The sequence below is a fragment of the Epinephelus lanceolatus genome, chromosome 13, assembly GCF_041903045.1.
Source record: "Epinephelus lanceolatus isolate andai-2023 chromosome 13, ASM4190304v1, whole genome shotgun sequence".
NCBI classification, from domain to species: Eukaryota; Metazoa; Chordata; class Actinopteri; order Perciformes; family Serranidae; genus Epinephelus; species Epinephelus lanceolatus.
This window is the reverse complement of record NC_135746.1, coordinates 31,597,846-31,624,070: the sequence shown is the minus strand read 5'-3', so window position 1 is coordinate 31,624,070 and position 26,225 is coordinate 31,597,846. Positions and strand designations below refer to the sequence as shown.

Below are 26,225 nucleotides of genomic sequence, written 5' to 3'. Positions count from 1 at the left end.
GAAGAAGTCTTGTCCTTTGAAGCAACTCATCCTTTCAGGAATTAGATAAATGCTGTAGAGGACGTCTTTTATCTATGTTGTTGGCCTTATTACAGGTCATTTGCAGTCTATAATGTGGGTCACTGAAATGTTTTTAGCAGAGTCTGTAAAACCTCTCCAAAGAAACATCTAATCTACTGAATGAATGAAATGTTATGGCGCAGGTTGCTGAAATCTTTTCAGCCTGTAAAAGCTGAATGAACGAAATGTCACATTTTAAAATAGCAGTAAAAATGTGTAGATGGTATTTGGCTGATGCCTCTCGAGTGTTGAAATGTCATTAGAAAATTCTAATTTTCACAGAGACAATAAAACTCAGAAGCTCCCCACAGTTCAGTCTCTTGCTAAAGGACACTTAAGTAGAACAACAGCTGCTGAGAGGTTTGATTCCTGCGATGGGAATCTGACGTTGCTGTGTTTTGTTTTTGCAGATCATGACTCTGGAAGACGGCTTCTGAAATTCTGTTTGGTATAAAGACTCTTCAGCTACAGCACCACGGCCACACCGAGCTCTGACCAGGTAAAGGTACACTGTCCTAACCAACTGGTGTTTCTGTCTGAAGGGTTTTTCCAGGCAGTAAACACACCTAATTATGCAATGAACAAAAAAACACAACATGTTTGATGAGGATATGTTTTTCTCTTCAGATGGAGGTGAATGCGGTTAAAAAACGCCATCGTACACGATCCAAAGGAGTCAGAGGTATGAGCCTGTCTGTCTGCTTTCTATTCATAGCCTGGTTCATGACGCCTGAATCACTCCACATTAGAAGAAGGCAGCCTTAGCTTGTCACGCTAGCTAATAAGTCAGCAACTGCCCAACCACCTATTTTTACTCATGTTAATGTAACATATCTTTAGTTAAATGCATTTTCCTTGCGAAAAAAAACATCAGTGTTACAAACATGATGAAATAGCTGGCTCAGTGTGAAGCAGGAATGTTAACATTGTAAGGTAAACGTTACCTTGCTAGCTTTCAAATATTAGCCTGCCATGCTATGAAGCCTGTGTAGCCTTAAGTCTGAAAGTGATAAACAACTTTTCTTTGTTTATCTGGTGAGGGTTTATGCTTTAACAACAACAATAATGCCCTCTTAACTTTTCTTGACATTGTTGGATTAACAAAATACTGTATTTACATCCTTTATTTTAGTAAAAGTACTAGTAAAACAAAACTGTTTGCACCTCTGTATATTCATATTTATTTACAGTCTTGCAAAGCATATACATTTTAGCACAGCACACTCCGATTATATTCTGTGTATTCATGTAACTACTGATTTATATCACTTACTCTATATTTTTTTTCCATTGTATCCTTTAGTATAACATTCACTACTTGATGTCCTTATATCAAGTTTGAATTGTTGGAAGGAGACTGTGACACAAGTCTTTCAATGGCAACAACTGCTCTTAATTGTTGTTCATTCGACAATAACTAACCTAGAAGCCTTGATAATATCACACTGAAAATACTCCATTAAGACAAAGGTATGCATTCAAAACCTTACATAAGTAAAAGTATGAACTTATTATTAGCAAAATGTACTTGAAATTAGAAAAGTAAAAGTATTCATTGTACAGTAAAGTGTTCTCTGTCAATGTCTATCTATTATATATGATGTTGTTGTATTTGATGTGATTAATATTAGGCCATTGCTGCATTAATGTGAATGTTGCATTTTTCTGCCGTTGATGTATAAGATGCTAATTCTTACTTCTTTTAGCTTGAAATGTTAAACTATGGTACTAGAGGTTTAAAATTATGGTATTTTGAATAACTTTGTTGCATGGGAGTCATAACCATGTGAACAAATAGGGAACAATGTGTAATTTTACAAAACACGTATTTAACGACTTTTGATGCGTCTACAAATCTACCCACATCTTTAAAGCATGCTAACCTAGCAATGATGACCTAGCACACAGCTGTGCTCATGTGTCACATTCATTATAGAGGTTGCAGAGATGTAGAACCCGTATTTTGCTACCCTGGTCATGTCAGGAAACAAATTAAAACGAGACAGAGCAGAGTAAAACCAAAACTACTTGTTGTAAGTGTCACAAAATGGTCAAATCAACGTACATTATGGCACTTTTTAGCATCATTGATTATATACCATTGAGAAGACAAAATTAAACAAATACGATAATTATCATACATCTGGCAACGCTGACTCCTTTATAAAAAGTTGGGTAGTTTAATCTACAGTAATGCATCATATTCAATGATATCATCATATTTTTCTAGCATTGCTGTCCTGTGAGAACCACATATATCTTAAAAGTCAAATTTTTATGGTGTCAGAAAAGCAGCCCTGTTTTCAGCTTTGTGGCAATGAATTTTCCAGCTGATCCAAGAGAGTTTTCAAAAGTGTATTCATCTTAAGAAGTGGAAGTGAAGTTTTTACTGGACAGGAAGGTGATGAACAACTGTAATTTGACAACTATCTAAAGCTGTCAGACAAATGTATTGAAATAAAAAGTGAAGTATTTAACTCTGAGATGTTGTGGAGTAACGTTAGAGTTATGAGGTGCAGAAAATGGAAATCCTCAAATATGTCAAAACTGTACGAGTAGCCTACAAGTACCTTGAATTTGTATTAAACTACAATACTTGAGTAATTACAATTCATCACTGCATACTGTATATATTTCCCTAATACTAATGTACATTATTTAAACTGCTGTGTACAACAAATACTTTCGTTAATAATTTCCTTTGATTTTATAATAACTTCTATAGTAACAAATTTGAGTGATAACAAAAGAGACATTATACTAAACACAAATAGGTTAATACTTGACTCTAAACATAACTGATTATTAATTTGAAGCCCACGTACAGTAGAAGTGCAAGTTATTGTGGCCTCTTGATTGTCGAGGTTATAACATGAGTCTTTTTGTTCTGTCTGCAGCTGCCGTGGAAGCAGTAACACAGGAGTTATTCAGGTAGGTAAACCTCTGCTGAGCCACCCTCACAAATACATTCTTTAATGTTTTGCACTATCATTACTGCAGTTTTGGTATTATATTTATCTGTCCTGGTTGTGGAAGAATAGATCAGGTCTTTATGCTTGCATGGGGAGTCATGGGAGTTTAGCCATGCAGTATACATGTCACCCAGGAATGAGTGCAATAACTGTATCAGTGTTTTTGACAAGCTTGAGTCGAACCTGCTCTCACTGAGAGCTGGACTTCACCAAGGTTGAGAGACAGATTATTTTTGTGACTTTTATTTTAGTTTGGTTATGGGGATTTATTATAAATACATGTCATTGCACATCTTGCAGAATAAACCACAGGCAATTACGTTACAATCTTTCATATAATCTGTGGGTTTTTTTTATTGCACACTAGAGATTTTTGTTCCCTGGCTTTCGCCTTTAAGACAGCGCCTCTTCCCAGGCAACATAAGTAATCCAGTAAAACAGCACCAAGCCTGGTCTTGAAGACAAACTGAGGAACCAAATGTCCCCTCGTCGTTCCATAAGCCTTGAGCTTAATAGCTAATTACAGCACACATTTACTACAAATATGAAGTGAACACACTATGGTTCAGTATTAAACTTTGTAAACAAGAAAAAACTGTTTGACAATAATGACACTGACAACAATTACGAGCTGGAGGGAAAAGGAGACAATGAGAGAGACACTGACTACATTTACATGCACAAAATATTTTTTTACCCTTATTCCCAAAAAGACAATATGTCTACGAAGCTGTTTACATGGTTAATGAAAATGGAGCCGGAGCTGCTTGTGCTATTTTGCTTCTTTCCATCAAAATAGGATTTTTTTGATAGTTTTCCACCATTAGTACCCTTGATGGATTGTGAAAATACAGCCTCCCTCTTTCATTCCTTTAACCACCCTCTTGAAAAGGTCAGCATTGCGATATTTGCACATATCCAAAAATAGGTTGATATCCATGTCTTTCATAATATTTAAAAGCAGGTGTGTTTCTCTTTTGGCAAGAAATATGGCCTTTTCTTTTGGGCATACTTTACCCCCAGCCTCGCAAACTGTTGGCGAGTTGGTTTGTGTACAATGTGTCCACACAGAGCTGATAGTAAACAAACAAAAGGCCATGTGTAGCAAACTGCAGTAAAAACCCCAGTTGAGCTGCATATCCCAAATGCGCTGTATACATGCCCAAAGAATGCTGCTAAAACCTGAGTAATATTGGCATATCCCACATATCTGAACCTGAAAATGCTACATTCTGGAAAGGGCCTTATTTGTAATATCCAAATGGAATATGCTGTTTACACGATCGTCATGAAATTCAGAATACTTTCATGAATTACATGTTTGCTTCTTGCAGATGATAGAGTTCAGTTAAGTCTTCTTGAGCATGTTTGGGTGGCTTGCAACTGAGAATGAAGCAGCCGGAATGATTCAAGTTTAAAACCATGGTACTTTTCACAAAACAATGGATTGTCTTAGTCACGAGTGAGCCGAAGACGGAGTGTGAGATTAATAGGTGGATTGATGCCTTACATTGGCAGCGAAGCAGAATCTATACCAGCTTTTTGAGCCGAAGACGGAGCTGACGTTAAAGGCAAAGTGAATAGATGGATGTGGTTGCTCTGAGAAAATCTTGATATTATCACATACAGTAGTGAGTCAGTTGTGGGTCAGTGGTGTTTTCTGTTAATATGTGACAGTTTTAATCTAAATCAACCAATAATTCATTACATAATGTTGACTTACTACATTTTACATCATGACTGGAAAACACACCAGCAGCTGTCGCGGTAAATGCTGAATATCACTGCTACCTGTGTGTGTGTGTGTGTGTGTGTGTGTGTGTGTTTCTGCTTCACTTAATCTCATTTAGTAAAACTGACAAATATTGGTGTGTGCAGCAGATTATGGTTGAACCCGGTTTGATCCAGGTCAATGCTTTACTGTAAACAACATGTCCTGTCTGTGCTGTGCGAGCCCTGAGCAGAGGAGCAGACAACTCAGCGTGATTCACCCAGAATTTAAATCTGATGGGTGCTGGTGAGGGCTGTGCACCCGGGGGCCTGATGTGGACAGCGAAGCTTTGAAGTTAGCAGCAATGGTAGAAATGACTCATACAGTAAATACTGTGAAATACTATAAGCATGCTATGAGCAGTCATTGAATGTTTTTCATCAATTTTATTTTTTTCCCATCACAGTTAGTGACTAATCTGACTAATCTGCGGGGATAAACATACCGTATATAAATTAATTTGTCATTGTGGTGTGATGTGGCAGATTTGGGGGAAAAAGACATGTGGCCGCGATATTAAAAGTCTTCCATGACTTAATGTTAATTGCTAAATAAACTCATCACATCTGTCAGCTCAGGGAATAAGAGCCGCAGTGTGTGCTGCATCAAAGCTCGGAATTTTAACTTTAATTCCAGTTTGCCTATAAGTGATTTTTGTTCTCCTAACTGAGGGGAATAAAGATGGAAATGTTGTAACACAGACTGACTGTCCATATTATATATTCATGGTCCTCTGAGGATGAATCCTAACATGTCAATGACAAAATGACATTTCCTCCTTGTACACAAGAAATAGCAAAATTCAATGGATGCATTCTAGTGAACTTTGATGAGCCTGGCCATGCTCCTCTGAGGATGCATCCACACCATCCAGAGAGTGCTGGGTGTGTTTTTGGCAGCACCGTGAGTTGACGGAGTTGAAGCACCCTGATAACATTGCAACCAAGTCAGCAGTAGGGGAATAAATGAGTGGGTACAGTCCCACCTTAGCCTGATCTCTTAAGAGTGGGTGATTGAGATTGACACTGTTCCACACATTGTGTTGACGATGAGAGAAAGAATGGAAGCAAAAACATGGTGCCAGAAACATACAGATTTAAAAGAAACACCAAAGCAGGATGCAGACAGGTGCTCTGTTGCTTAAACTAATGTAGTCTAATGTAGTCTTTTCATCAGCAACCAAACAGAGGAATGGCTGCGCTTCATTAGTTGACCATTAGTTGGCTGCCTTTGGTATGCCTCTCCGCATTGATGGGATTTCTTCAAATTTGGCACAAACGTCCACTTTGACTCCACAATGAACTGATTCGATTTTTGTGGTCAAAGATCAAGGTCACTGTGATCTCACATCCATCTTATTCTCGTGAATGCAATATCCCAAGATGGCTTTGAGGTAATTTCCTCAAATTTGGCACAAACGTCCACGCAGACTCAGTTTTTTGATTCTGGCCATAACTGAAGAATTCATCCACTAATTATAACAAAATTTCACACAACTGTCTAATAGGATAGAATGATGATGCAATGATGTTTTACTTCCAAAAGGTCAAAGGCCAACATCACTGTGACATCATAATGTTCTACAAAAACACTTTTCTGGTCATTACTCAACACTCCATCTCAGGAACAGAAGGGGGGACATTTGGTCAGATATTGAATTGATGACACTAATCTTGGCTGTCCATCTTGAAACTTTGCTGGTTGTATAAATCGGTGCTGTTGTGTTGAAGATGTGTGAGAAGCATCCATGTTTTAGAATTAGTGGCTTCTTTGCAGCAACATCTTGGATGAAAACTGTAACCGCAACTTAACTGGTTGGCAAAGACAAACAACAGCAAGGCAGTATTACTAGTTTAAAATGTGGGAAGAGTGACTTAAAAGTTGCTGTCACTATTGACTATAGCGTCACCATTTGAATATAATGGGTTTGTGCAGGATGTCTTGCATCGCAATATATTCAGTGGTCTGCAGTGTTTTAACTCCACCTTATCGGCTCAGCTTACTTGGAAACTTTACCGAGATCATCCCAAAAAAAGTTCCAGATACCGGGCACGGTCCTCAACTTTTGCTAATGAAAAACAAGTTGAGTCAAGTTGGATGTGCCATACCAAGCCGTGAAAATGAGGCATAGTACAGCAGTCTTGCAATAAATCCTCCCTTCATGAAGGTTATAGTGTTCTGTTCTTGTTGAAACTGTTTGAGAGTTGCTTAGTCAACTTTATGGTCATTTTGGAGGATGTAGAGATGTAGTTGTGCTGTTGAACTGAGCTATATTATATTGATAAGTGTTTCTATTATTTTATCCATCCTGTTTACGTCAGTGGGGGTAAGCTAAATAACAGAAACACCTCTTTTGTTTTTGTTCAGAAATTACTAATGTTGTCTCCAGCAGTCTTTAAGTTGTGTGCACTGTTAGTTTATATAGCTGTGTCAAACAGGCTTTTACTGTTAAGTGCTTTGTGGTCTGTTTGCAGTAGGCATGGGCAGCCTTCGGACCAGGTTATAACAGCAAAACCTTAGACAGAAAGCAATTAATGTCAGTGGAATGGCTTCAATCAATGGATTTACTTAATTTGAGATGGAGATTTGCACCATCTCTGCAATACTTTTGATTGATTGATTTAAGGGTAGCTACTATATTCTATTACCTGTGTCACATGACCCAAAGACGTCACTACCCTCCAAGCTTCCTGTACCACCTACAGTGTTGTGTGAAAACGAATTCTCCTGTGCCACTTGCTGCTTTGTCTGGATCATACGTCTTTATTCTCCAATCATTTTTCTTGTTGTAAAAAGCCTTCTGGTTTTCCGGCACAGCTCTGGCCTTCTGTTTCAGCTTCAATAGCACAGGAAGGTTTAGCACGCTGCCTTCCCTACTTAAAAAATGATTGAAACTGTTTCTATGTGTCTCCTGTCTGCGTTGATGTTGACATCAATAAGTAATTCAGATCTCTGCACTGAGATCAAGAAAAGTAGCACTGGAGTCAAGAAACTTAGTGAAAGAAATATTCAGTTGCTTTGGAAACAAGTGGAAGTTTCACTCCACAGAGGGAAAAAGAAATATTTTGTAGTCTTAAGAAAAGGAGGATTTTGAGACTCGGCGCAACAGCTTGTTGAGGTTAAGGTTGCACTGATGCATTTTGGGAATTTTAGCATGATTGGAAAGTGTGTCTGACATTGTATTGCTTACACACACTCAAACACACACACACACACACACACACACAGCTGTGCCGGGATCAATATGGCAACTCGATCAGTCTCTGCTACCACTCTGATTGATGAGCCGCCTCACCTTGAACAAACTGCCTCTTCTTCCTCACTCTTTTTTTACTCCTCTCATACCCCTTCTCATCATATTTTCACTCCCTCTGCTCTTCCTCCTATTCTTCCTTCTCTCCTTCTAATATTTTTTCCCCCTTTCCTCTTCCCCCTGTTCTTCCTCCTCCATTTTCCTTCCCCATTGTAGCTCTCTCCATGTTTTTTTCTCCTCCTCTTCCTCCTGTTTCTCCTCTCATTTTTCATCATGTTTTCCCTCTCCTTTTCCTTCTGTTCTTCCTCCTTTAATTCTCCTCGTCATGCTTTTTCTCCTTGCTCTCTTCCTCCTGGTCTTCCTCCTCCTTTTTCCTCCTCCATTCTCCTTCTTGTCATGTTTTTTCTCTCTCTGTTCATCCTCCTGTTCCTCCTCCTCTCATTCTTCTCCTCATTATGTTTTTCCCTCTCCTTTTCCTCCTGTTCTTCATTCTCTAATTTTCCTCCTCGTTCTTTTTCTCCATGTTCTCTTCCTCGTGTTATTTCTCCTCCTGTTTCCTCCCCCGTACTCCTTTTCATACTGTTTTTTCTCTCTCTGCTCTTCCTCCTCTAATTCTTCTCCTCATTATGTTTTTCGCTCTCCTTCTCCTCCTGGTCTTCCTCCTCTAATTCTCCTCATCATTCTTTTTCTCCATCCTCTCTTCCTCTTGTTTTTCCTCCTGTTCTCTTTCTCTTGTATTTCCTTCTCTTGCTCTCCTTCCTTCATGTTTTTACTCTGCTCTTCCTCTTGTCCTTCCTCCTCCTGTTTCCTCCCCCGTTCTCCTTTTCATCATGTTTTTCTCCCTCTCCTCTTTTTCCTGTTCTTCCTCCTCTTGTTTGCCTTCTCATTGTGTTTTTTCTTTCTGCTCTTCCTCCTCTCTTTCTCCTTCTAATCATGTTTTTCTCTCCTCTTGTTTTTCCTCCTCTCATTCTCCTTTTCATCATGTTTTTCCTCTCCTCTTCCTCCTGTTCTCCCTCCTCTTGTTTCACTTCTCATTATGTTTTTTTCTCCCTCTGCATGTCTGCCTTTTCTTCCTCCTCTCTTTCTCCTTCTCATCATGTTCTTTCTCCCTCTGCTCTTCCTCCTGTTCTTCCTCCTCTCTTTCTCCTTCTCATCATGTTCTTTCTCCCTCTGCTCTTCCTCCTGTTCTTCCTTCTCTTTTCTCCTTCTCATCACGTTCCTTCTCCCTCTGCTTTTCCTCCTGTTCTTTTTCCTTTTTCCTGCCGCGCTCTCCTTCTCATTATTTTCTCCTTCTGCTCCTCTTTGTGTTATTTCCCCTCTTTCTACAATATTTTCATCCTCCTCTTCTTCCACCACCTCAACCTGCTTCTTTTCTTCTTATCCTCCTCTCTTCATTCCCTCCTACCCCCTTCTCCCCCTATGTTCCTCACTGTTACCCTCTTTTCCTCACCCTCTTCCTCTGTCTTCTTCACATCTTCCTTCCCTCTCTCCCTCTTCTTCCTCCTCCTCTTCATTCTCCTCCTCCTCCTCCTCCTCCTCCTCCTCTCCTGCCCTGTGCTCGTGATGTTAAATCTTCACATTTATCTTGGTGCAGCTCACATTTTTAGCCTGCAGTTACAGAGTGTATAGATCAGGTGATGTTGGGTGGAGGGTGGGTGGAGCTCCGCAGTGTGGGGGGGTCAGAGGTCGTGGGTGTGGAGTCCCCGGAGGCAGGCGGCATGCGTTGGCTGGCGGTCTGCGTGTCTTCAGGGCAGAGCGGCCTGAGAGCTGCAGCAGAGTGACTCAGAGCTCTGGAGAAACCTGCTGCCGACTGCAGCCACAATACAAAATAAATAAATAAATAAATAAATAAACAAAACACATCCAGACAGAAACACTTCAACCTGCTGCTGAATGAGATGTGTTGGAGTTTTCCAAATCAAGGCCAGATGAAAATAATGTAGAAAATTCATCCTTTATCTTCACAAGCTTTTTCAAAATCCACTTTGCTCACATTTCTTAGCCCTGTGCTAATGTACACTCTGGACTACAGAAACCCCAGCTTAACCTTGTTTCATTCGTATTTATTAACCACAGGCTAACAGTAAGTCTGGGTTAACGGATGTTTAGGTGGAAAGGGCAACAACACAAGGGGCTGCACTAGTGGTGTTAATTCAGGTACCAGTGAGACAATGATATAGGCTAGTTTGAGCTATAGATCCATGATGTTGAAGAAATATCAAACTGCACTATCGTTATATACTATGAGGCAAGATTTTACAACTTTGGAAAGTTATCACAGCTGCAAACTTGTATCCTCTTTCTTTACGCTCATAAGGGAAAACAAGGAAAGTAAAGTAAGGTAAAGTGAAGTAAGTTTCCCTTTCAAAAGTAAAAGCGAAAGTAGAAATACAGCATTCATGTCAAAAAGTAATCTACCAGGAATGTACGCTTGCATGTATTTGACTGGCCAACATTGTGCGTTGGCGGGTGAGGTCGTATTGTAATGCGAAAAAGTTATGCCAGGTTAAACTTTTTTAACAGACCTCCTTTTGCCAGAACTCCCTGTGTTGCAGTGGCCTCATTGAAATGAATGAGGGGGCTGAGTTCTTTCATGCAGAGCTGTGGTCTATCTAAACACAGCCTGTAGGAGCAATCCACCAAACATCTAGTGAGCAGGTTTGTATCGTGCTTGTATCTGGAGGACAGACTCCTACTTTAGCAGTTACAGTGGAGACCCAGAGTCATGGTGGTCATTTCTCAGACCATTCCTGCAATATAATCAACATCTGCAGCATTAGTTTGTAAATTCAGCGTGCTCTAAATAGTAGTCACTTTGCCAGAAACCACAAATGATGCTACTTTCACAAGAGCTTCAGAACTAGCTAGTGAACAACAAAATCCAGTAGGCTGTTCTTATGCACTGTGTATACCTATGAAAAGTCATCCATCAGAATTGTTGTAACCCAAATGATTATGAGCCAGTAATTTGTGCAGAACCCACGTAATCATGAAGGCTGTGATCACATGACAAATGCGCTACAGGAGGAAAGAAGGAAGTAGTATGAGAGGACGAATCTCCCCATAAGGAAGTGGGCTGGAGTGATGGATGGGTCAAACAACAAAGGACTTTTCCCCAGGAGACTGGTGTTTGTGTCCCGTGTGAAATCAAGTGGACTTTGAGTTATTTTAGGGTCGTCATGTAATGTTAAGTACATAACTTAACATATGTAGGAAGTATGTAGCGTGACAATGCCTAACTGTGTTTGTTTTCCTAACCCTAACCTGCGTAACTTTGCATTTATGTTAAGTATGTATTGTGATGATGCCCAATCATAATTCTTTTCCCAAACCTAACCTACGTAACTTTACTTTCCTAAACCTAACCTGCATAACTGTAGTTAAGTATGTAACTTTACATTACATACATAATGTGACGATGCCCAACCATGATTCTTTCCCTAAATCTAACCTAACCAGTTGGGGCGCTTATTCAGTGGGCACTAACTTGTTAGATATCATAAGACCTGTTGTATGTGCATTTTCATAAGATGCCATATGAACCCTTGCATGACAAACACTTCCTAAAGTTGCATCAACACCACAGTTTGTGTGCTGCTGTGTGTGTCCTGACCACATGTGTGTTTCCTCTTCAGCTGTCCCACTCCAGGCTGTGATGGCAGCGGTCATGTCAGTGGGAAGTACGCCAGACACCGCAGGTATGAACTGCTCAACCTATTTTGTATGCTGATAATGCAGTTATCGTTTAGACAGTTCTCTAAGTCAGTGATTCTTAGGTGTCAAAGGGACTCTGTAACTCTGGATAGAAGAAGAGACTTATTGCAATTGTGCCACCTGATACTGATGACATTTGCCCTGATGCTTGTTTTAATATAAATGTTTGTGGTTAATTGGCTCTTTCAGTCATGGTTTTATATATTTTACTACTTGTTGTTTGTTCAGAATATTCTATACATGCTATACATGCACATAATACATGTACATAAAATATTATATGTACATTTCTATATCATATACACATATGGCATGTATAGTCTTGGGTACTTCTATGAATATCAAAATGGATGATGGAAGAATCAGCCCAGTTATCTTATTCTTTTGTGTCTGAATGTGGATGGTTTATGTCCATAGTGGTTCCGGATTTCCTGGCCATGGTATCACACTCTCAAAATTCGAATGAATCAAACACATAATAATAAAATGTTTAAAAAGCTGAAAAATAATCAGAAAATTGTACAGCATCCTCATGCTGGATCATGAAAAAAATTGAAGGGGTGTGGTTGGCTCTGGCCTGGCCTGCAGGCTTCAAACGTCTCACTCAGCAGCTCAGCAATCGTACCAGCAATAAGTGATCTCAAGTCACGGTTTCAAACCTCCAGGATTGGCAGCAGGTCGCAGCCTCCAGCTCAGTAAATCTACCGCTCTGTCACAGGGCTGCACATAGAAAACCAATCAGGCAGAGTCTAGAGCTGTGACGGCCCCAGGTCACCCCTACCGATGGTTGTCCATCCTGCAGCCCAAGGGGTGGGAATGCTTGATGGTTTCTGCCTCAGATCTCCGTCGCCTTTGGAAACGGTGAATTACTAACAAATGCAGGGGGCCGCTTCAAAAAGTGACGCTCTCTACGAGTCATTTCAGCCTGAGTCAAGTGCTGAAATCTCTGTTTTTCTGAAGTAAACCTGCAGGCAGAGTGAGATCATTATGCTTAGGTCTTAATATTATCTTATTTACTTTCATGATTAAAAAAACTGCCAATGAGATGTGACGATTTCATTTTCTTCTAATACAAATATGTTGATTCCATATTTTAGGGAGGCTACAAAAACATTCTTCTGCAAAAACCCCTGTCGAAACATCATACATTTTATAAAACAGGTGAAATATACATCAAAGCAGGTGCACTGTAGCTGCATTGACGTAGCAGTGGTTGTCACTCAAAGAAAATATCATTTGAAGGCTGAATACAAGGCTGTGGGGGAGTAAATTGGAGTATTTTTCTTTTAGGTATAGGCATATTTTAGGCTAAACAATCAGATTTAAACATCCATTATGAAATCAAAGCACTGGTTGAGATGTTTTGAGGTTATTTTGGAGTATCTCTATGGTATTGTTTTTCAGTGTAGAGGCTTGCATGTGTGTGTGTGTGTGTGTGTGTGTGTGTGTGTGTGTGTGTGTGTGTGTGTGGGAGGCTGGCATATAGAGAGGTTGCACAGCTCAGGACAGCGGTGGTTTGACGCCCGAGGTAACAGGGAGATAATGAGAAGGGCAGGATGGCGAATCGCTGGCAGAGCAGACTGATGGTGCTGCAAAGGGCACCGAGACTCTCAGGAAAATTCAGCATCAGGCGTTTAGAAAATCAAACTCCAAAATAAGAGCTCAGATATTTACATGTATCTTCTTATAAAAACCTTAATGGCACTTCTTAAAGGATAAGACATAATGTTTGTGGGAATATTAACAAACTGAGTTGCTTTATGAAATGATACTTTTTCTAAACTGTTCCTTCTTTAGATCATTACGTTTTTCATCTGCTGATTGTCATAGAATTGTAATTTTCCATGTTTTCCGAACACTTTAAAGACTTCTCATCCATGTTGACTAAAAAGCTGAGGCTCAGAGTTCTCTCTTGACAGTGGAAACAAGCGGTAACAATCTCACCGCAGGACTGTTTTTCCTTTTATCGTGTCTCAGAAATAGTCGTGCCGACAAATTACTGAAGTGACAGAGAAGGAAAGACAGAGGTAGAGACACATAGAGCCAGACAGACTGAGAAGGAGAGGTAGAGAGAGAGAAGTAGGTCGTCTGATGTCTCCCTCTCTGGGGATACGACGGCTGAATCATTTAATCAGTTAATCATCAGCTGATCACAGGGGTGTACAGTACACAAACATCTGATTTTACAAAGTCATGCAGCAGAGAGGGAGAACACAGCATCTGCAAAATCACTCACTTCTTTGTTTTCTTTTTAGTTCATTCTATACAGGTTGGAAAGTTTCCTCTAACTCTCCCAAACATAGATCAACCATATCTAACTTGCTTTATTTGCCATAAGTGCCTTTTACAGAGTCAGAAGAGAAATGGATATGTTTCATCTCGGTGTGTGCAGTACAGAGATAGGTGCTGGATGTGTTTTGTCTAGCTTAGCACGAAACTAACTGCTTGCCTAGGTCAGGTATGAAGAAATACAATTTAATGGCAATGCAGCTGGGCGTGCACGACACCCCTGAGGCATGGATACTAATGACGTCAGATTCCGGGTGAGTCGTTGATCTCTACTGATTGGTTAGGGAAAAATCAAAATCCCTCCCCCTTGTAAATCGCCTTCAGTGGAGGCGATGTCAGACTGAAGGTTCTGGGAGCTTCAGTTTGACACTCAGGCTAGATGGGTCCAACAGACACTGACTTTCAGTCGAGAGAGCGTGTTCTTGTCCTTTAAGATTCTATAGCCAAACCCTGTCCTTTTTTCATAAAGCTAACCATGTGTTAGCTTTAAATTTCCTGTAAAAACGTAAGTGTATCTTGAAAGAAGACAGTGCATGTAAGAGGCATAACTTGACATGGCGTCCTAGAACGTCAACAACCAATGCACCCAGGGTACCTTGCACGTCGTTTATGGACGTGGAAAGTCCATGACCAAACGTAAATATGTGACAAGGTCGGAGTGAGAATGTGTTGCTCATAGCATCCAATCTAATGCATTACACTCAACAAAATTTCCAAATTTGCTTGGTAAATCTTTTCTTTCGAATCTTTATCTTTGTACAGTCAGTGTACAATTGGTAGGGTGACCTCATAATCTCAAGCACTGAAACTAGCTGTCTAGCTCCTTTTTCAGAAGAGAGTGCTGACATAGTGTTATGATAAAACGCTTTTTGGCCACTTAGGGGAATGAACATTGCATCCAGAAAGTATTTGAATTCAATTTTTCACACACTGAGGGCCTTTTTTGATTCGATGAATTCACATGGCAACAGGAACTGTTCCTTTTGTCATGAGTACTTCCACACACAATGCAAATATGATGCAGCAAAAAGCATTTTTTTTCCCCAAAAGAGGTCGATTTTTCTGAGCTTTCGCTCCAGGAATAAAGGCATCAACCAATCATGTTGTGCCCATGCTTGAAGGATAATAAAACAACAACACAGAGGCTCCATAGTCTGAACTCTGATGGCAAACTTTATTACTCCTTTCAGCCTTGACAAAGGCAGCTAGGAAACTCAGAGACTACGTTTACATGCACACTCTGCTATTATTCTGAGTATAACAATACTCTGAATTTGATCCGGGTCATGTAAACAGCCTATTCTGTTTGTTTATTTTTACATTTTTCAAATGTCGCTTTTTCCGAATTAAGATGAGAGATGTGCCAATATCATTCTGGTTTTGGGAGCAATCTTTGGATATATGTGCAGCTTATTCAGAATATGCATCTCAACTGGGGTTTTTACTGAAGTTTGTAACACACGGCCTGTTTATGATCAACTCTTTGCATTGTACACAACTACCCAGCAGTTTGCAAGGCTGTGGAGTAGGGATGCATGCCTAAGAGAAAAGCCCACATTTCTGGTCAGGAGTAGAAACAAAGTTTTAAACATTTTGATAGACTTGGATATCATGTTTTTGGATATGTGCAAATGTTGCAAAACCATACTTTTCAAGAAGGTGGATAAAGGAATGAAAGAAGTATTCACCCAGTCAAACATGTTCGCCACTAGTGGAGCATTTTTTTTTTTTTTTTTTGAATGACATGTTAGGACACGTTAAACTGAGAATGCAGGGCTGCATGTAAATGGAAATGTTTCAATCAGGAGAAACAGACAGTGAAGTAAAGATAGAATTTAATACAGAATGAGTGTACAGATTAGCAGATGATTTGTGCTGATTAAGATTTAACTGAAGTCTTTGGCACTTGGACACCAGAGGGAGATTTTTTTGTGATTGAAGGAAATCTGAGCAGCAGCAAGATAAATCTCCCCATGCAGTCCAGACACCGGTGGAGGTGGTGGTTGATGGCTCTGAAGCTGATTGCTGATGAGGCGGATGAGATATCACTCTCCCTCCCCCTCCTCCTTTCTATTGGTGTATCACTTCCTTGTTTTTTGACTAATAAACTTGCACACTTAAGGTGTCATCCTCTCACTCAGCTCATTGGTGTAACACAACACAGGTGTGTCAGCTACAGCAGACAATAACCCTGATGAAGACCTGTAAGTGTTGATGCATGTGTCTTTTTAATCTATATTGCCATATAAGATAAAGGCATTTTAATTTTTGTACAAACCCCACAGTGTGCCTTGAATTGTTTTTGAAGGAAAAACTCATATTTTTGCTCTGTCACTATGGGGTGCTGAGTATAGATTGATGAAGGGAAAATGAATTGAAATGATTTTAGTACAAGGCTGCAATATGACAAAGTGTGAAAAAATGTGAGAGGGTCTGAATACTTTCTGAAAGCACTGGAAATCCAACATGAACTCTCCTTGGTTAGGTCTCCATTAGCTCTTTAGCTGCTATGGTAGATGTTCCACTTTCTTCACCGGCTAGTTTCTGACTGTCTGCTGTTTGCTGCTGAGCAGGTAGCGTACAGTGGCTTTAAACAACTCTCTGCTGCTACTGGAAATGACGTATAAGAAACAGAAAGAACACTGTAAATCTGTAGAGACCAAAACAATGATCTGAAAGATGCTAAAATGCTATGAAGAGCTAAAGGAAAACTAGCTAAAGTGATCATTTTTAACCTCTTCCCCACTTAACCTACGCCTTGAAATTCTTAGGATTTCATTTCTGGTTGACTCCTACAGTTAGTATGTGGTATGGAACCAGACCACGGCGTGTGAATCCCTTGTGCATAGGCAAGCAGTTTTGAGATTTGGCTTTTAAATTTGTTGACAATAAGAAGATGACGAGTATAGGGTGTGCTTATTTCCTTTAACCTAATCTCATTCCTAACCTAACCTTTCCACAATCACATTTCTCCACATCAGGCTGCTGGAATCTTTAACTTCCTAAAGCAGAGACACAGTTGTAGTGCAGTGCCTGGTACTGAATGAGTTGGGGGTTGGGAAGGGGGGGGGGGGGGGGGGGGGGGGGGGGGGGGGGGGGGTGGGGGGGGGTTCAAAGTCATTGTCTCTCCCCCCTGTGTTTCTTTCTTCCTCCCCTACCTTTCTTTGTCTCTCTCTTTCACTTTACCTCTCCCTCCCTCCCTCTCTCTCTCTGGAGGATGTCACCATGGCGACAGCACCGTGCGGATGCTGCAGTATGAGGACCAGGAGGGATGCAGCCTGTCTCCCATGGCAACCGCTAGTATAGGATGTGAACATCATGTCGCCCACATTACCCCCCCCCCCCCCCCACCCCCCCCCCCCCCCGCCCCCCCTATTCATCTCATCGCCACCATCCAATCTCTTATATAGCCCCCCACCTCCACCACCGCCACCCTCTGTTGGTGCCAAAGCGTTGCCACGGCGATGAGTGTTGGCACGTGGCGTTGCCGGGGGCAATGATTCCACCTAACCACACATACCTAGATGTAATTATCACACTGCAGATATTTCTGTCGCCTGAATCACTCTCTTCATTGACACCAAGAACTAACTTTTTTTTTTTAAACCTGATAATATTAAAATAACAGTCTTCAAGTTGATTATCTGACAAATTAAACAGTGATTCAGTCTATTTTCATAAATGGAGAACTGGATAATTTAATGGATACAGTAAATAAAATTCCAAATTATATCTCTCCTCAGTGTTTGATAATGATGAGACCCCAGTGGCAGAAAATACCCGTTTCTGATTGGCTGACAGGTATTGGCCTCAAGCATAGTTCTGGTTTAAATAAGTGCTCAAGGTATAATAAACTGCAGGTAACCGTAGCAACAGTACCGATGCTTCAGGCTCTGATAGCAGTTAAGTGACTTGTGACTACAAACAACACTTTAAACCGTAAAAGGTGGATTTAAACACAGCGTCTCTTTGTTGCTTTGAAAAAGTTAACAATAGTATAGGAGGCAAATATGGACCCCTAGATGTCTTCATGGACTCCAGGTATCCCTGTAGAAACAATAACCAACTGCAGGTGACTTCATAGAGACAAAAATGGACCTCAAGTGACCATGTAGGGACAATAATAGACTTCAGGTGTCTACATAATGACAAAAATAAACTCCAGGTGCCCATGTTGAGACAATAATGGGCTCCAGGTGTCCTATAGAGACAATAGTAGACTTCAGGTGTGCCTGTAGAAAAAACTGGACTGTAGGTGTGTACATAGCAATGAAAATGCGCTCCAGGTATCCTCATAGAGACAATAATGGACCCCAGGTGTTCATGTAGAGTAGGCCTGTCGCAATAACCACTTTTGCAGGAAAGTATATTATATATTGTCTCAGAAATAATTGCAACAAATGATATTGTCATTTTTAGATTATTTTATACCACTGATATAATGATAATATGAGGGCATAATAATACAAGTAGAATGTTCATACGTTGGAAATGGAATATAAAACAACTACCTTTTTCCCTCAGTGCCAGGAGTTGGCAAGCTAACGACTATCAGGACTCTTCCACCGTTGAGCTAATGATACGCTGTGTTGTCTTTAAAGTGTCTTATATTTCCTAGGACTCTTGCAAATGGGCGGGGGTGGAGAGAAATGATGGTTGGGAAAATCCTGCTGTTTATTCTGGCATTGTATTGGCTAAAATGTTGGTGACATTCTTATGTAAACAAACGACAGGGAATATCAAGGTCAGCAAATAGATTGAGGTAATGTCCATAAATCGTACGATAAGTCAGTAATGTAATTATTGAGACAGGCTTCATGTAGAGACAATAATGGACTACAGGCATCTCTGTAGAGACAATAAGGGACTGCAGGTGTCCTCGTAGAAAGAAAAATGGACCTTAAATGTCCACATTGGGGAACAAAAAGTACACTAGGTATCCTTTTAGAGGCAAAATGTAGATTCCATGTAGAGACAATGGACTCCAGGTGTCCACACAGAGACAAGTATCTACATGAAGATCATGGTATACTGCCAGAACACGCACAGAGACAATAATAGACTTCCAGGTATTCATGTAGAGAACATAAACAATTTAGAGACAACAATGACTTCCAGGCATCATCCTAGAGACAGAAATGGACTACAGGTGTCATTGTAGAGGCAGTAGTGCAGTTCCAGGTGTTCTGGGTTAACAGGGGCTAATTAAGCACTAATTCTAAAAGAAACACTATAAATGGACCTGAAGTAATTGCGAGCCTAGCGACAGTAAGGCTTCAAACGCTGCAGAAGCTCTCGTATGCTACTCTCATCATTTAAAAAGTACATCTGATGAATGTGTCATCCTACAATATAACTGTTTCTCAAATGTAATTCTTCTATGAAAATTTAGGATACATATTTTGGCCGATCCTCATTAGCATCAGTCAAGGTCTTCATATAGACAACCAATCAGTTACTGATCGATTCAAGGCACAGTATGTAATCAATGACGGTGCATCATATCAGACTGCAGCAGATCAGATTAGTGAGAAGAGAAAATGGGATGTGTGAACCCCCTCCTCCTCTCTCTCTCTCTCTCTCTCTCTCTCTCTCCCTCCACATAATTACCATGCGTAGTCTCTCGCCCTTGTCTGCAGCATTCCCTCGTTTCTGATCTGCTTTAATTACCACCAGAATTTTAATTGGCGGGAGACAGCAAGGTGGCTAAGGTCACACACACACACACACACACACACACACACACACACACACACAGGAAAGCAGACAGCCTATAAGGTAAAAGATGGAGGGATCATTTGAGGAGAAGCCTGTGTGTGTGTGTGTGTGTGTGTGTGTATGTGTGTTATCTGGTGGTAGGAATATATGCTGCAGTGTTATATGGTGTATGAAACTGATGCAAGCACAGTTTCTTTTCTCTCTCTGTTCTCTCTAATCAAATTCCGATTCTATACTGGTCTTTGTGACATATCAAATGCTGCCAAATCATGAACATATTACTGTAATTAATTTGATTACAGGAAATTGAATATCTATCTTTTTGTGAAGAGATGACAACATCTAAAAACAGATCAAGACAATGAGTACATAAGATGAAAAATGATAATGGATAAAACCTTCTACTGAAGCAATGGTGTTCTCATATACATTTTCTTACGAATATTATAACAATATGACTACATTTAGCATTATTTTGTTTATTAAGCATTGGGTATTAAAGTCATAGGTTTAGTGAATTTCTGTAGATAATGTTAACTAAAGCTGGATGACCTTGTTTGTCTCACTGATGTGAAAATCAAATTTCTGATTTTAAAAATAAAAAGAGTGACATTTAAAAATGTAGTCTTTCCTTTGGAGTTCAACAGGGGTCAATCCTAGGTCCTCAATTGTTGTTCAGACTCCTTGGGTCACATTTTTCCTTGAAACACATAATATGTTTCTGCAAATATGCTGCTGACACTCAGCTATATGTTGCACTATAAGTCCTGCAATTATGGCAACTGGTAATTGATATTGAAGTGTTGGAGATTTTAGAATGTATCATTTTATTTGGCTCTCAAAATTAGGACAGTCACGAAAAATCAGGTCTCTTTATCAATATTAGTGAATTTGGCATAATTTTGAGTTTAAACTTCCCTTTTACTGCCAGGTGACAAGTCTTGTGCAAGTTACTGAAAATTAGTAATTAGTTAGTTGTCATTACTGTTAATTTATCATGTTGATCTGTTCTGTACGACATCTATTACATGTCTGTCCGTCCTGGAAGAGGGATCCCTCCTCAGTTGCTCTTCCTGAGGTTTCTACCGTTTTTTTCCCCCGTTAAAGGTTTTTTTGGGGGAGTTTTTCCTTATCTGCTGTGAGGGTCCAAAGGACAGAGGGATGTCGTATGCTGTAAAGCCCTGTGAGGCAAACTGTGATTTGTGATATTGGGCTTTATAAATAAAACTGATTGATTGATTATAGTTACTAGTGAATTCTCTCAAAAATAATTGACTTATTTTACCAATTATTGCATAAAAAAGTAGTTTGTTACAGGGAAAATAAACTTTTGCGTTACTCTAAAATATCTGCTTCAGTTCTCTTATAAGGGCACATTTTTGTGTTGCTGTGAAAAGTGTGAGATAAAACAACTGTTAAATTTTATCTATGATTGTACCCATTATCATGATGATGAAAACACAACATGTTTTTATAGGCCCTTTTATCGCAGCCTGGACAGGCCTTCAAATCAAGCAACACAAGTTAGTTTTTAATACTCTAGGCACAGTAAAAAAAAAAAAATACAACTTTTCTCAGACATTTTACAGTAGTTTCTTAGCACTATAGGCCTAATAAAATAAAATTGATTAGTGATTTACAAAAACACACTGATATTTAGATTTATTTAGTCTTAACAGTAAGTCCAATATTGCACATAGATTACTAATCACCACCATAGGCCTAATTTGTCCTTGATGTCGAGGAGGGAAAGATAATGTCCATGTAATCAGGACAGCAAGCTCAGCCTACCTGAACTGTTGGCTGTTGTGTACAGTGACAATTTTATTATTTTATTGACTGAACGATTCACACCATTTATTGCTTTGCTGTAAGGTCAGGTGACCAGTAATGCACTGGACAACAGGCAGGTCCAGTGGCATTCTGAGTAAGTTTTAACAACTTACTGAAACACTGCGTGCAATAGTCCACCTTCCACTCTCTCTTTCCCTCTCTGAAATGGTCTCTCTCAGTCTCTCAAACACACACAAGACAGAGGGCCTGAGCACTGCTCACCTGAGCTGCCCATCACTATGTGTGATGTTAGATCATAACCAAGAACAACTACGGGGAATAGGCTGTGTTTTTCTGCCAGGATCAAGACAAGTAATGAATAATGAGCTGATTTAAATTTCAGTTGTAATCAAGTTATTGATTTGAAAAAGTAATAAGCTACATGTCTTGTTTCCACCAAAGGTAGTGGAATTATAGTTACGTGTTACCTTATAATTCGTCAATCCCAACACTGCAGGTGACCAGTGTTTACTGCAAAAATAGTTAACGTCATGGCTGAAATCCTGCATTTTTTTTAATCCAGGGATCAATGAAAAGACATGAGCTAAAAGCTCATAGCCAAAAGTAAAATTTGTGACCATATATATGTGAACATATGTCCCCGGAGTCCTGTGTTTCCAGGGTCCTATGTTCTCTAGCTCAGAATCTCATAATTATGATGCATTAAGAAGACCTTTCAAAGGGCTTTATTTTCTCAGCTTTTTTTTATCCCAAGCTCGAGCCCCTTTTCACCAAATTGGGACTTTCTGGCTCCAGTAAATGTGAAAATACAAAACAACTAGCAGAGCTTCAATGCCTTCAGTATAGTTTAGTTTATCTCAGACATTTTCTCAAAATAACTGGGAACTTGTATGAAAGCAGTTCAATGGCAGGATAGCGTTGATTGAAACACTGACACTTGAAAAATAAGAAAGTAATTGTCAAATGTTTAAAATGTTGTATATTTTTGCAGGTTTGTCAGACGAGCACACAGCGGTTTCAGTCAAAAGCAGCGTAACCTCCTCCAACCCGCCCTCCAAACACAAAATAAGCTCTTTCATATGGAAATGGACTAATTGATTTCCTAAAATCCACATTAAAGCCGTGTATAATTGTGCTTGCTGTTTTGGAGCAATTAAAGCAGAATTTTCCCAACAGTTAATGACTATTATGGGATTTGCGTAATTGAGGCCCCGGTTGAATAAGCTTTGGGTTTTTTGTTTTTTTTAGAAGCTGATTCTCCTCCTCAGTAAAGGCGAGTGGAAATCCACTGCAGTGTCTCAGCACATGAGCTACAGGAGAGGGAGTCACAGCACTTTAACCTTTGACCTTTACACACAAAGCCATGCCTGCATATGACCCTTCTGGTTATAAAAACATATGACATCAAACTCTGGCCTTTTGTTTTGACAATTTATCTGTGGAAGGGGATTTTTCCATGAGCGAGAAAACATCTCTCTATACAACAGAATGACATTTGATGTAGAAAAACCATAGACTGTAAAAAAACAAAAAAAACATGGACATAGCCACAGTGAAGTGGCCCACTGGTTTGTGGACTTGTGTTTTGAAGCCTCAAGATCAGCATTACTGCTCTCACCATCTTGGTTTTTTGGAGACAGGAGTGACCATTTTGGGCAAGAGGCTGCAGCTATGGAGAAGCAAAGGGTGGATCTGACTAAGAAGCCGAGGACGCTACTGGCAGACAGCCTGTCACTCAAAGCAGCTCCCCTTCATTTTGTGTAACTTTAAGCTTTAATAAAATGTAAACGGGTGAGTAATATAAAAATTCACCCCCACATAGTTGTCATAAAGGGGGAAATGAGCTATAGAGACCAAAACAGTTTTTTTGTACCAGGCTGTAAACATGTTTATTTCTGCTGTGAATTTGGGCATTTAAAAATGGGGGTCTATGGGGATTGACTGGCTTCTGGAGTCAGCCTTGTGTGGCCATTCAAAGAACTGCAGTTTTTGGCACTTCCGTATTGGCTTCATTTTTCAGCCCTGAAGGTTGCTGCTCGACCAAAACATGTACATCTAAGGCCTCCATGTGGGTCTGTGCTGATACTTGCTGTTAGAGATAGAAACATCAAAGTCAAGTGAAATTTGTGGTCATAGGTACTTATTTTTGTTTTTTTTCTATTAATATTTTTCAATTTTGACAGCTGAGCAGCTTTCTTTTTTAATTGTGAAAATTGTAATTGTGGTGTGGTCTTGACAGAGCAAGCTTTATGTTCTCAGGCTATAAGTATTTAGTGGTCTCAAAATTGTTTTTTTAAACTTTGAAATCACAAAGCAATTCAACAAAAGTATTGGGTGTTATTTAAATTAAATAATTAGCCGAAATGTGGATGGCAGTAAAGTCAGTGATGTCAGTTAGTGGACATGTGGGACATAAGTGTGGGTGTTTTGGGGGAAAAATGACTAAGGAAGTCTCAAAGAAAGAGCCTGGAGAGTGTCTCAGATAGGATTTAGGGACACCTTATGTAATGACTGGGAGCTCTGGGCCCAGGTGTTCCCACCCAGTCTACCAATTACGTGTACCTCCCAGAGAAGAGAAAACAAGGCATAGAGTTATTCGCTTGCAACAATATGATTTTGCTTTGCTCACTAATTTCATTCTCTTGCAGGTCAATCACAGACAAATACAAGAGAACGTTTTCAGAAATTCTCAAGTAATGATTATTAACTTGAGTCAAAAACTCGAAAAGCTGATGATTCTATTGACTTTTCACAATGAATCTGAGCTAAAGCAAAAGGAATGGCTGAAATTAAAGTGGGTTTTTTTTATCAAATCTCAGAGACATATTAAGCAAAACACTTTAATGTTAATGTCTACACAATGTGAAATTCTGACATTAGACATTTGAAATATTGTCATTCCGATTTTCATTCCAACTAAAAGTTAACGTCTGTCCAACATAAGAGTCCAACATCTTTCTGACGTCTAGTGACAGCAGGGTTTATTAATCCCTTGATAGTTTTGAAGGGCCAAATATAGCATTACCATGCGTGCCAACCATGTTGTGTTGTTTTCAGCTGAGTGTCGGCAGGCTTGGCTGTGTTCTGGCTCTGTGGGAGCCAGTGTGAGCCAGGTCTGGCCCATATGTGTCTGCCAGATGTGGCTCAGTGTTCAAACTTATTTGACCTGAGAATCGGCTCCAGTTAGCGGCAGGAAGGAAAGCTTTGGGGCAGTGAAGATCAAATAGTAAATACCAGAACAAAGATGGCTACTGATCATGTATGTGCCCTCTGTCTCACTTCAGTGTCTACGGCTGCCCGCTGGCCAAGAAGAGGAAGGCTCTGGAAAAACAACCACTGGAGCCGGCTGCCAAGAGGAGGCCCTTCCTCACCTCCTGCACAGGCGAGGAGGAGGAGGAGGAAGAGGACCCCAGTGCCTACACCACCTACGAGAATGAAGCCATGGAAGTGGGGGAGGAAGGGAAGGAGCAGGGGGAGATAGTGGAGGAGGAAGAGGAGGAAGAGGAGGGGGAGAGAGAAGGAGACGAAGACGGTGATGTGGAGGACGAGTTCTCAGAGGACAACGAGGAGCAGGGAGAAGAGGAGGAAGAAGAGGAGGAGGAGGAAGAAGAAGAGGAGGAGGTAGAGGTAGAGAGAGCAGATACAACAATGGGAGGAGTGCGGGCAGAGGAGGAGGAGGACGAGGAGGAGGAAGGGATGTATGAGGAGGAGGAAGAAGTGGAGGATGGTGATGATGAGGAGGAGCAGGAGGATGAAGGAGAGGATGACGAGCAAGAAGAGGAGGAGGAAGAGGAGGAGCAGAATCGTCAGCATGGTGAGTTTCTCTATTTGGCTATTGCTGCTTATTTCCTGCATTTTCATTCTGCTTTCTATGTGGTTGTTTGCTAGATGACATCATATGGTGGGTTTAAAATCTATGAAGCCATGCCACCCTATCACCGATTTTTTCCCCCATTGTATCCCTATGTGCAGAAGTGACTGTTTCGTCAATGCAGTCTTGGTGAACAATTGCATTGGGTTTACCCAAAATTAATGGGGTTTCCTGTGACTGCTTCACAATAAAAGCCACCCCGTATTTCATCAGTTTAATGTTGGATTACGTGCATGCCTCATTTCCTGTAAATCTCTTGTGTGTAGGTAGGAGATCTAAATTAAGCATGGAAATGGTGGACTCCGCCACTCACATTGAAAAAAGACAAATTGTCTGCTGATGTTGTGAAACATTATTAAAAGTGTACATTGAAATAGAAATAAATCTTGTGGCAGCCCTGGCTGTCCAAAAGGTATGATTTAGATGGGAAAAAACTAGGGATGGGTCACGATTTTCGAATTTTCGAATAGTCGTTTTATTTTGAAAAATCGATTTTTTAATGCGACTATTACTATTCGCCGTCTTATTTCCCCCCTTTATTTGACATGCAATTCAGCTCCTAACCGCACGAGGGCAGTATAGGATTGCTACAGCGGTGTGAGATGGGCTTCTACAAACAGGAGAAACATGCAGAGACTACTACAGTCATCAAAAAGTTCCGTGTGGAACAACTTTGACAAAATAAACAAAAATGAGGTGCAGTGCAAACTCTGTGAGGCAAAGCTTGCATATCACAAGTCTACAACAAGTATGCACAGTCATTTGAGAGCGAGGCACGCAGGA

At 40.2% G+C, this 26,225-nt stretch overlaps 1 protein-coding gene across 11 annotated transcripts in view; it reads left to right on the top strand.

Moving 5' to 3' along the window:
- myt1la (myelin transcription factor 1-like, a) overlaps positions 1 to 26,225 on the top strand; it is a 73,296-nt gene that overhangs the window by 16,128 nt on the left and 30,943 nt on the right. For all 11 annotated transcript variants that reach the window (XM_033648575.2, XM_033648577.2, XM_078174036.1 and 8 more), the window contains 5 exons: positions 471 to 559; positions 688 to 742; positions 2,958 to 2,991; positions 11,692 to 11,754; positions 24,856 to 25,385. In XM_033648575.2, coding sequence (XP_033504466.2) covers positions 688 to 742; positions 2,958 to 2,991; positions 11,692 to 11,754; positions 24,856 to 25,385 — 682 coding nt within the window. In that variant the 5' untranslated portion in view covers positions 471 to 559. The remainder of the gene's footprint in view (positions 1 to 470; positions 560 to 687; positions 743 to 2,957; positions 2,992 to 11,691; positions 11,755 to 24,855; positions 25,386 to 26,225) is intronic.